The sequence below is a fragment of the Schistocerca serialis genome, chromosome 3, assembly GCF_023864345.2.
Source record: "Schistocerca serialis cubense isolate TAMUIC-IGC-003099 chromosome 3, iqSchSeri2.2, whole genome shotgun sequence".
Classification (NCBI taxonomy): Eukaryota; Metazoa; Arthropoda; class Insecta; order Orthoptera; family Acrididae; genus Schistocerca; species Schistocerca serialis.
The window spans coordinates 535,728,940-535,741,610 of NC_064640.1; the positions used below are offsets into that span (position 1 = coordinate 535,728,940).

General features: G+C 37.8%; 1 protein-coding gene across 4 annotated transcripts in view; it reads right to left on the reverse strand.

Annotated features, from left to right (window-relative positions):
* The window catches only part of LOC126470411 (synapse-associated protein 1), a 336,806-nt gene that overhangs the window by 160,670 nt on the left and 163,465 nt on the right, over window positions 1-12,671 (reverse strand). For all 4 annotated transcript variants that reach the window (XM_050098263.1, XM_050098262.1, XM_050098265.1 and 1 more), the window contains exon 2: window positions 8,041-8,271. In XM_050098263.1, coding sequence (XP_049954220.1) covers window positions 8,041-8,271 — 231 coding nt within the window. The remainder of the gene's footprint in view (window positions 1-8,040; window positions 8,272-12,671) is intronic.

The window sequence follows — 12,671 nt, forward strand, 5'->3', positions numbered from 1 at the left end:
CTGCTCAAGAAATATTTTTTATGACTTTTGCTTCAGGGTGAATAAGTTGTACAAGATGGCCTAGTTTTGTTTCTTTCAAGATAATACTGCTGGAGATGGTATGTCTCCAAGTTGTCGAAAATTCAGAAGTGGGCTTTCGATAGTTGCGCTACGGGCTCAAGAAAGTGATGATCTCTGGAAACATTACATTGGTGAAAACAAAACTTTACCAATATTCACTGGGAACATGTGTGAATGTTCATACAAAATTTCAGAAAAATCCATGCTAGTCGTATCAGACCCTCTAGACCCTACAGCTGACGATGATACATTTATAGTCTTGAGTGACAAAGTAAACAGAGGTTGCTTAGTGCACGAACACCAGCTCAAAGTTCTGCTACATTATCTATGGGCACTGCATGTACTAAGCATAATTATATTACCAATAATATCAACCAGAATACTCGGCAATTTCCTTTTGCTCTCCAGGGCAAACACTCTCATAAAAATGTTCATGGTAAACAAATCCACCACACTTTTAAAATACTTTGGTCAAAGTCTTGCACGATAAAAGTCTCTATGCATTACCACGATTTCTTAGTCGCCCCATCATCGGACGAGTCTGAAATCTGAAGTAAAACAACGTACTTCATTAAGCAATTATGAATTTCTTAAACAACTGAAGATTGAGATTAAGAAACTGAAAAACAGATAAAGTGGTTTGACAACAGCCTACCTAGCAGTAATAGGATGTCATGTCCATGCTTTAACAACTGACACGCAAGCATCTATCGTAGGTGGACCATCAAATAATATCCCAAAATTGTGGCTGCAATGAACTCCAAATTTCAATTGCAGCCCTGGAAATTTCCTCTTGTTCCAAAATTGCCACCAAGAATGCATACGGTCTATAACGATAATGTCACCATAGGACACTGGGTGGAAGAAGTCATGTGCCAAACCAAAGTTAAACTAAATAATGACCCTGCACTGCAGAAGGCACAAGTCAACTTGTAACTTGAATGAAATTTTTACTCTGCAGCAGAGTGTGTGTGCTGATATGAAACCTCCTGGCACATTAAAACTGTGTGCTGGACCAATACTCGAACTCTGGACCTTTGCCTTTCACGGGCAAGTGCTCTAACAACTGCTAGGTTCGCAGGAGAGCTTCTGTGAAGTTTGGGAGGTAGGAGACGAGGTACTGGAGGAAGTAAAGCTGTGAGGATGGGTTGTGGGTCGTACTTGGGTAGCTCACATGGTAGAGCACTTGCCCACAAAAGGCAAAAGTCCTAAGTTCGAGTCTCAGTCTGGCACACAGTTTTAATCTGACAGGAAGTTTCAACTTACAACATGATATAGCGAACCATGCCAAAATGCCTACATTCAAGATCAACACATACCGTATGTTGATACAGGATGCTCATGTTGCTACAACAAGTGGACTGAGCAGTAATAGTGCGAGCCAGATTGATGGTAAACACTGTAAAGGGGGCGCGTAACATCACATGGAGAGGAGCTAAGGTACAAGAATGTACAAACACCAAAAAAAGTGCAGAAGAAATATACCCAACAACCGAAAGTCATGGCACTCCATTAAGAGATATGTCCACCTTAACAAACAAGTAACAAAAAATAGCATGATTAACAACAGAATAAGTGCAATAATACTTGTATTCATCTTTAATTTTTTTTAGTTTCTTGAAATGTTTTAGAAATTTTTTCATCTTTCAAATGCATTATCTTTTTAACTTCATCGGTTCATGACCGGTCATTTGTTATGTTAGAACTCTTCAGTAATTGGATTTATATTTGCCAGTTTTATTTTTTAAATGTTTTACCTTTTAATTTCACTGGTTTACAACCCGTTATGTGTTATGTTTGTACTTTCCTGCTTTTGATGCAGATTTTGGCAAATTGTATGTGTCTCAGCCTTTGGCTCATGCTGTTATATTAGGATTCTGTGTCTTATGGATTGCTTTGTTGCACATATTCTGTTACTAGTCATGCTGCTTTTTCCAATTTGTTTATTAACGTGAACATCTTTTGTAATGGACCGCCATTACCTATATTGCTTCTGTATTTTTTCGGCATTCGTACATGCTTATACCTTAGTTTCTCTCTCTGTCATGTTATGCCCCTCCATCACAGTGTTTACCACAAATACGGCCTGTAGTGTTACTGTTCAGTCTGCTTGCCGTGTCGCAGCCACAATTTGGGATATTATTTGACAGTCCACTTATGACATGTTTGCTTATCAACTGTTAGCTCATAGACATGATGCCCCACCACTTCTAGGTAGATTATTGTTGAAACATTTTCTCTCTTTCAGTTTTTAATTGTCCATCTTTAATTGTTTAAAAATTTCTTAATCGCTAAATGGAGTAGATTAGAGCTGTTATTTTACTTCAGATTTCAGATACACCCGATGATGGAGCTAAGACCCCAAAACCATGGTTGCCTATAGCAGCTTATGTCATGCAAGGCTTGAGTGTCCCACAAATAAAAATTTTGACACTTGTAAAATACAGAATCTGGCTTGCTTCAAAATTTATCAAGCTGTGGCCTACAACACCCATCCAGTTATCCACAACTAATGTAGGTGAACGTGACAAAGTTTGCTGCATTAACAAATGCCTCCATGAGCTGATATTGTGTATCAAGGCAACCTCTTTGTGCATTACTTGTAGGTGGGTCATAATGATGCACCTTCTGGTGGACATCTTACCAGTATTACAATCCTTGCTGTGTAAGTGGTGCATCTGTTGCATACACAGCCTTAGCAATACTTTACTCTGCTACTACATACGTGACAGTGACTGAACATCAACAGTATAAGTAATGGTACCTCAGCTTCAATGGTTTCACAGATGACCATGTGCTCACCAACACAGAATGCCTAGGTTCAACACTACCTCTTTCGACTTCTTATTAGCATTGGCTATATTGAAGCCAAGAGTTTAATAGGCTGGAGGTATTTAACAGTCATCTACATGCCTTCACAGCTGCAATTCAAGTGTGTAACAGTGCATTTTATCACAATATTTGTATCTAGCTCCTCAATTTCAATCTACAGTTAGTGTATCATACATATTCCATATACTGTCGTGAGGCAACATCGCTGTGGAACACTAGTTAACTACAATAGCCATTGACACTGCAGCAAATAAGCCTGTCATTTGGAAAGAAGTTTTACATACATTATCTATCTCTAGCAATTTCTCTAACAAGGGCTTGCGTATGTGTGTTCTGTTAGCCCAAGAACATCTTGTTAGACTTGCAGACTGACCTGTTCCACAACAATTCCAAAATCATGTGGACCAAAATTATAATCATTTAATATGGTTTTATATGTCTAAATATGACAATTAATCATGTACAAAGAATCTTGCCTCATTGAGTTGCCGAAGTTCTACAATGAACCGATCACTGAAAAACTGATTTATAACATCATTTATTTGGCATTTCGGCCACTAGGACAGCATGTCTGACCATCTACATTACACTCACACTCTACGAACCATTGCTAACAACCTGAGCAAGGGTGTATTGTACCACACGTTAGTATTTCTTCCCATTCCATTCAACTACCAAGCAGGGAAAGAATGAATGAAAGCTTGGATGCCTCTGTGCATGTTAAAATTAGACTAATCTTGTCTTTGCATTCCTGATGGGGCCTGAAGTCAATTCCTGGGTTCTTCACTTAATATTGGTTCTTGGATCTTTGTGATTAGGCTTTCACAGGATACCTGGTGTCTGAAAATTCTGTTTCATTTCAGTATTTTTGTGGTGCTCTCCTGTGGGTCAGACAGACTTTTGACTATTCACACTGTCTTCCTTTGTCTACATTATAGTAAATTCACTGTTGGTACGCGTCCCACACTTGAGCAACATTCTAAGATACAACACGTAAGAGTTTTGGGAGTAATTTCCTTTGTAGACTACCTACAAGTTCCCAGTATCCTGCCGTGAACCAACGCCTGCTACCTGCTGCTTAAGCCTATGTCATCATTCCATTTCATATTTCCCACAAAACATTAAACCCAGGTACTTGCATGAATGTAATTCCAACTGTGACATACCTATTGTTGTCACACAATACAAATCTGTTCTGTGACACAATTTTACAATGCACCATTTTCTGACCTTATCAAGATGCGACTCAATATTTGTGCAGCTTTTCTCAGACAGCAATTCATTGCATCACCTACACGAAGTCTGAGGTCAAGAGCATACGCAGGATCTAAGTTTCAATGGGAGCATCCTTATTAGTTTATGGTGAATGGCAAAATGGTTTTAGAATTTTACCACAAATAGATATGGACGTACCTGCTACTAGTTAGTATCCTTAACATGCTCCATCTTTCTTTCAACTAATACTGCTTTGGTATGGTGTGTGATGAGCCACAATGTGAGCTGAGATTGAGAAGATCCTTTTCTATGAGGAGGGCAGGAAGGTTCAGTACACCACCCTGGAGCATGACTGAAGCTAACTCAGTATCTGTTGTTGATTTTCAATCTAAGATAACATGCGGAGTCCTCCCTACAAACTTAACTTCAATTCAGTCACAAATTTTCAACTTCTGAGTGCAGTATTTTGTTTGAAGGATCTACAGTATATTATGGTTAAAATGGGGGATAACTTTGTTGAAAGTTCTGTATTGAATATTATGGGTAGCCTATTAGACGGTGAAACAGTGTTCAGTTTCAATTATTTCAACTGTTTCTGAATGCCCATGACACTAATACTTATATTATCCACCTTTCCAGTGAAACGCACATTAAACCGAGATAACAGTCTTGCAACTTCTTTTATTGAAGATTTGAAAATGGACTTCAAAATTGTGCTTAGGGTTTGATCAAATTTATTTCTGTTCCTGTAGCATTTAGGAGTGTCTACACACTAGCTTTTGTGCCACTGGCAGCTTTTTCACATGACCTGAATTTCTTTGTATTCTGCAAGAGGTCTTTCGATGTTGTTCTACTATGGTACTATGAGCAGTAGAAGCTGTTCCTTTTGAAGTTTCTTTACAGTGGATGTATACTAATTAGTCCGCCCTCCAATCATGAACTGTTCTACATATACATATCTGTCCATTGATTGGTCAACTATTCTTCAGACAAGAGCCACAGTTCCTTTACTTGCTGGACTCCAGGGCTAAGTCATTTGAGTTTTCATTTCAGATTCGATGTGGCTGTCTCTCTGCCTAGATTATTGAACATAGAAATGTTTCTACTTGTTTTTAGTTCATCTTTGTAATGTATGCATTGTCATTACAACTGCTTCATGTTGACCGATACAAGTTTCCAAGTAGCCATCATGAAAGAGGGGATTGTCCCCCTAATGAATAAGCTTCCAAACTATTTTTTTGTTATTACTTTTCAGAGAAAACGCTTAGTATGTTTTGTATGATATGTTGTCATCTGACAAATTGCAACTATTAACATGATTTACAACTTTGTAGTACCTATGGCTGTAGTAGCACTAATAATGCATGTTCAATTTGTCATACGGAAAATGGCTGCACCATCAATACAAAATTCCAATCATCACACAGTAGTGAGTACTTGCACACTGTTTTCACCATTTACATACAGGAAGTTATTTATGGTGATCCATGTGGTAAGAAAGTGTTCAGCTTCTCTCCATGTACCCAAGAGCTACAGCCCTCCTTGTGTTCAGGACATGTTCAGATCCGCCACACTCATAAGTTGATTCTTAAGTTTTTTGAGCACCTTTTCTCTTCAAAAGTTTATGGAATTATGGTACTTATAGCATAGCTGATTTATTAGTCAAGCTTTATAAAGGGAAAAAAATCACAAAAGATGTGTGTTATTAAACCAGCTGTGGGTTTGTGTCTCTGACTGTTCACCTTGAATTATTACTGTGAGTTATCTAACTAGTAACCAGGCTCATTAGTGAAGAAGGCATTGGCTGGACAAACTTCATAAGTAGTTTTTGATTTCCCACTTTGTCCTCTTACTTCTCTATTGGCATCTACATGTGTTCAACCGTTGCCCACCCCGAAATTCGCTAACATAGTTATATTTCTATGGTCAAATGATATTCCTACCCCTTAGCTTACTTTAACCACAAAAGGGAAGCAAGTCATATGCCACATCTATCTGAACTGTTTGAATTCTGATCTGTGTGCTTTTATATCTTGTGTTTCTGTAGTCTAATCAAACCACTCTTGTTAACTGTTGAATGGATTAAAGTCTACGCTGGTAGTCTGGCTCACCTTCATTTTGCAAGCTAATGCATTCACGTGACACACACACACACTTATTGCATGCTGAAGTATTACCTCTTATGCTAGCTTCCAGACCTTTGTCTTTCAATCTAAAACTATAGAGTATTTGCCACTGTAGTTCTGTTTTATTATTTATTGTGTTTAAAACACAGTTGGTATTAAATCACTTCCTCAAATTTTCCACTTCACTATGGAAACCCATAATTGATGTCAAGAACACTGCACATGCATTTGCAAATGCCAATTTATCTCCATGTTTTACTCGGTCACAAGATACAGAAGCCAAGGAAGATCATCTTTCACTCTCCATAGTAAAATTTGTAACATAGTAATTTATTCCACGCCCATCACTAAAAATATACAGAATCAAAACAAAACTGTTTCTGAAAGAAACCATTTACAAAACATGTGCAAAAGTAGTAACATGCCAGAAAGCAAGCTACTAGAGGTAATGCAAACACTACTGCAGAACGTACAAGACCCTCAACACACAATCGCAGAATTTAAATAATCTTTGATAATAAAGGTTGTAGAAATGCTTCTCAATACTGCCACTGTAAATTTGGAGGGCCATGCTACCATATTTCATTTCAACTCTCACCGTAAGCTATGCTACACACTATCATTTAGAGCAATCACAAGACCACTAAAAGGCTAGTTTAGCTTGTAACTGATGAGTTATTTTTATAACTAACTAGAAAATCTGAAGAGAAATATGTAACACAGCTCAATTTCACACACACTTAATCCAGAGAAAACTGCACCAAACGCTTATTATTTAATGGTAATGTTATATGAAAATGTAAGTTGAACAACATGTTAACAATGTGGTGCTTATGCTGGCCTTCTTTGTAAGTTGAGTGTTGATACATCTATGAAGCGCCCCCATTAGCCTCTAAGCAAACAGTGGTAAAGCAGATTAAGAAAATGGATACCAGCATCTGTAAAAATGTATAACTATAAAAGAAAGAAGTTATCTGAAACAGTGTTGTTAATGAGGTTGTAAAATTAAGAGGAAGAGCCATGAAGTGGTTTCACAGACCAATCAATTTTAGCTATGGTTCCATTTGTATACTAATCACAGATGTTTTGTTACAATAACCAAATATGATCATGTTTCACATTATGCCATTTACTAGCTTAAACTGAAGCCAATAAATTCCTTGAAGTAAGGCATGTGTAAACAAAGTTCCCAACGTCTTGCAATTTATGTGTAAGTAAAGCTGAGACCTGTTACATGTTTCAAAAGCTAATAAGCTTATTATGTACTTTCCAGTACTGATTCAATGCATCATGACATTGAAAATTTCTCATTACTTGTGATTTTGTATTAATATGATTTTATAATTATGATATACATGTCTGCACCTTTGGCCATAATGTTAAGCTAGAATTTTGAGAGTTCAGTGTCTAAACACTGAGGCCCTTAAAAATGTTTGACTAGCTCAGTTGAAACAGGAATGAGAGAAACTGGGTAGAAACATTAATTTTAGTTTATATTTATGAATTATGCTTTTTTGTACTGGAAGTGCATGAGAAATATTACGAAACTTGACAAAATGATAATCAGAAACATATTGTTCCTGTGTTGCCACCTCACCTACCAACATATTCTGCTTGTCCGATTTCGCACACTCTTTGGGACTGAAGAATGAAACCTACAATTCAGATGTCTCCACATGTGATAACATCCAGATGAAACCAATGTTATTTTATCCTACCTACTGTAATTCATACCATACAATGTCAATTTATTTATTGTTCTTAATATTTGTACTAACATTCACAATGCTAATTAAAATCTACAAACCTGGAGTCATCATCTTCTTTGGTTTCTTGAGTTGTGTCCTGTGCTGGCTTCTCGGAAGTAGAAGTCTGCTGAGCAGGATCACTTGACTGATCTGATGGTTGCTGGCCTGTAGTTGCATTTGGGTCTGATGGGTCCCCCTTCCTTAGGCCTCCCAAAACACCAGACCCTAGCCAGCTTGTCATCTGGCTCTTTACATTCCCCAACATCTCCAATTTGCTTCCTTTAGTCGGACTGCAAAGAATAAGGGAGTTTAATTAAAACTCAGTCTTTTCAGTGACCTCACTTCTTGAAGGCAAAAACTCTTGCACATACTTCGTTTATGCAGCACAGCAATTTACTTATAAACAGAAATGATAGAAAATGAAAGATTTTTAATAGCAGTGGAATGGAAGTTAGCCATTAACATAAATGAACAGTGATTTTATTTGAATCATTTGCCCTACAACTTTTTACAGCCAATGACTTTAGGAATTAGCTACAGCCTAGAATAAATGACTATGTCATCATTTTGAGCTAATAAGAGGCATCATACAATTCCAGACAGCACAATGTTACCAACACACAAAGTATTAAAAGGTGATATCTTGCAGGCACCTAGCTCGGTACAAGAAATGAGCAAAATGAAAGAGGTACTGAATATGGTCCTCAATGATGCCAATTGCGAACATGTAAGTTACACAGCAGTGCGTTCTTGCTGTAAGTAGTTAAAGTTGCAATAAAAGCCTATAAATCTGTTAAAAGTACACTTCTTTCGTTTTTAAGAACATGATTGTCGACCTTCTGAAGTAGTACAGAATTTTCATCATATATTAAATCAGAAAAAATTGAAAAAATAGCAAAACATTATTTATTTTGCATTTATCTTTAGCAGTAGGGCTACAAGGAGAATGCTTCAAGAGGCCACATATGAACAAAATGAATTTTGTATGTCTTGTTCAGTCTCTAAGGAACTTTATACACTTTTCACTCTTCACAGTAACATTTTACATGAAGGGTATGGAGTGACATGCTAATCCTGTTACATGAACATGGATAAGCTTCTCCAGTTACCAATGAAACTTGGAAACAAAATTCCCATGTTACCACAGTCCTTGCAAAATGAATCATCCACCCCATGGGAAAGTGCACACTGTTGTGTAACTGAAAGACTAGAACTGAGTGCCGGATCAGACCCCCCCAGACTTATCCTTCCCAATAAGGTAAATGGCTGGGTTTGGGTCCCAGTCGAACATATGCTTTTAATCTGTCCGGAAGTTTCACAGTCCTCACAGTTTATTTTCATCTTAAATTTCAAGTTTCTGTTACTCTTGTTACTATTAGAGTTCTTCCATGTTCTGAACATATCCCACTCCTAGCTATTGTTGACACCGAAGTTTTTACTAGTAACATGAAAAAAATCTAGGGTATCCCTTCTGAACTTCATTAAAACCACAACCAAGATATGTAAATATGAAAGACACTGATACATATTTCAGTGACAAATTATTATTGTTACTGTAAACAAGGTATACAGAAAGTCACAAGTGAAAGTGGTTTGTCTCAAAGACTGGGAAGCATTTCTAAAAAATAGCAGGTAACTATTAATTCATGGGTGTTACACTGATGTGTTAATGACTTGGGAGTTTCATATTAATAAAATTAGCTTGAAAGTATGCCCATTATGGTTATAATGAGGATGTAATAGGACAGTAAATGCTGATACTGTAATATGGCCTCATTCATTCACACTTATTATATTATACCATAATGTGGGAGGAAAAGCAAAGGTTATACATACAATAAGTTTAGTGTGGCTATAGAAGAAAGCTGTAACATATACTATATATTTGCCTCTTTACCTCCCTCCCCCCCTCCCATTTTTAAACATGACGAGCAGACAAATTTGAGAAAACGAAGTATCTAGTCTGTGGAAAGGTACAATTACGTACTGTAGCTGGAAAGTAAAAGCAGAAATCTGTCAATAAGTGTTATTAACATCTTTATACGAAATTTATTAAATTAAGAATATCATGAATACAGCGCTCATTCACTATAAAACGTTACCACTAGCAAAATACGAGTTTGACAATTTCTATTTAAATGAATATTTACAAGCTAATCACCGAAGAGCAGAAATTTTCCAAAAACATCGTTACTTACAATACGCATGCAGAGAAAAAAGTATGATAAAATGCTTAGGTACAATCGGTAAGTTGTAATATCTTGACATGGTCACACAATAGGGCCTTGCGATATTTTATGGAGTAAAAGCTTGCGTATTTGTGACACTTAACATACAACAACGAAATGAGAATGGTTTTTGTTGTATCAGTCAATAACTGTCTTCCGGACACTACATTTACAGCATTTTAAAGCAAGAACCTAGCTACAAAAGCCAAACAACATGTTTATCAGTATCAAGAATTTACTTGATATCAGGAACAACAAACAGATGACCGATGAGTTAAATTTCCTCTCGGTTGCAGTAACCCACAAATTCAATTTTCCAAAGAAATAATTTAGTAGATAATAATCGTAACTGCAAAGAACTTCAAACCTTTGCATTTATACATTATCCTGACAGTTCTGCTGATCTGTGAATGCCCTCTGCTGGTGTCTTATTCTTCAGCATTACAGAAACGTCGCAAATACAGGAAATTTCTCCAGTTCGAGAACTTTTTTACACCCTGTAACATCTTACACTACCGCTGTATCATTAATATAACAAAGACACACACCTCAGTACTTTTGTTTAGCACCTGAGAAACAGTATAGTTTCTCGAATATACCAGCATATCAATATAGTGTATAAATAGAACAATGTATTTTCAGTTGTGTGGAGATTTAGTGATTCATCGAAACAAAATACGCAGGGTTTTCACAAAGAAATGTTAATAAGGGAGTTTGGTTTCTGTGTGGTGTTTTTTTTAAAAAAAGGGGTGAAATAGGATACACTTTAAACAGGACACAGTAGGTACCTGAAGTACTGCGAGTTCTTTTTACTTTAAGCAAAAAATTAATTTGTCTGCTGAAATAATACTGTTTTTGTTCTTTGTGTATGTCTGCGTATGTGCAGACGCCCGCCCCCTTGTAAGCTGCCTCTGAGCGACACTTGAAATACCTGCTGCCACTGGCCAAGTATGCCATTTTGTCACATTCTGGTGGCAAACTTTTGAGTACATTACGTTCTACAATATTTTTGGTGTAATATGTACAGGGTGGGGCAAATAAAAGTGGCATGGAGAACAGAGTTCCACGGTACCAAGAAAAACAACAGAGTAAAGATACAGTACTAACCCGACAACAGCAGGTGTTTAAAGTGACCACAGTTCATCTCTTGGCACTTTTGGTTCCTGATCAGCAAGTTTCTCAAGGCAAATGGAAGCTGGACTGCTGAATAGCTGCAGTCTCATCCGAAATGTTCTGCTACAGTTTTTGAAGGCTATGAGGAGTGTTGCGATACACGTTACGCTTGAGGGCTCCCCTCACAAAGTAATCGCACACTGACAGATCAAGTGACCTAGGTGACCAGACAGGCCCGCGACCAGACTTACCTCTGCTAACAACTCAGTCAGTTTTGAAGATTGCGTAAATGTGCTGTATCGGCAGTTGCTCCAGCCTGTTGCATATAACCACAGAGGGTGTGGTTATATGCACAGATTCACGTCTGATAGTATCCACTCGTCCGGGCCTCTTATTTGCCCCACCCTGTGTAAAGAGCAGTCATATGGAAAGGAGACAGGTGGGTAAAAGAAAGTATACCTTTTATTATTTCAAAACTAATCGTTATAACTGTTAGTATGTGTACCTCACTGTGAAACTAGACGGTCGGTGCCTTCATGGGGAAATGTCTGCGGTTGCCTATGCAACCATGATTGTACCAAGGTGTGCACCTCTTCGTCTGAAGCAAACAGACGGCCACGAATGTCTTTTTTCAAACTCCAAACATACAGAGGTATCGGGACTGTATGGAGGATGTGTAAGGGCTTTCCGGCGAAATCCGTATCGTGCTCTAAACAATCTTGTCAACATATGGGCCGGCTCATCAACGTTGTTTCCTCTACGCCGCAGAAGTTTTGATGGGTAGCCCTTACACATGCCCCGTACAGTCCCGATGCCTCCCCTTGCGGTTTCCACATATTTGGAGTTCGGAGCCACGAAGAAAGACAAGGAGGTGTATGCAATCGGAAACATTTTTCCGCGGAGCCTTTGATCTTTTATCTCACAGCAGGATACATCTACTAACTGTTAAGGCAATTAATTTTGAAACAGTTTAGATACCTCTCTCTCTCTCTCTCTCTCTCTCTCTCTCTCTCTCTCTCTCACGAAATTTCCCTTTTTAAAATCTTTTTGTTGTGGTAATGAAATACCTCCATCTTGGTTGTACACGTTATTGAAAATACATTGATTGGCGATTTATCTGGTAATAAATATGCAACCACTCGCTTTTTTACGATTTATTGAACCATTAACACGTTTTCGAATCACTGCAGGCCCATCATCAGATGGAGGTGTTACAAGATGAGGATAATGATGATTATTTAAGGTGAAGCGCGCTCGGCATCATGGTCATCAGCGCGCTGACGAAAAGTCAACATGCTAATCTCATGGGTGGGGACGAAGGCTGTCACCACATGCGCAGCAGTTTATAA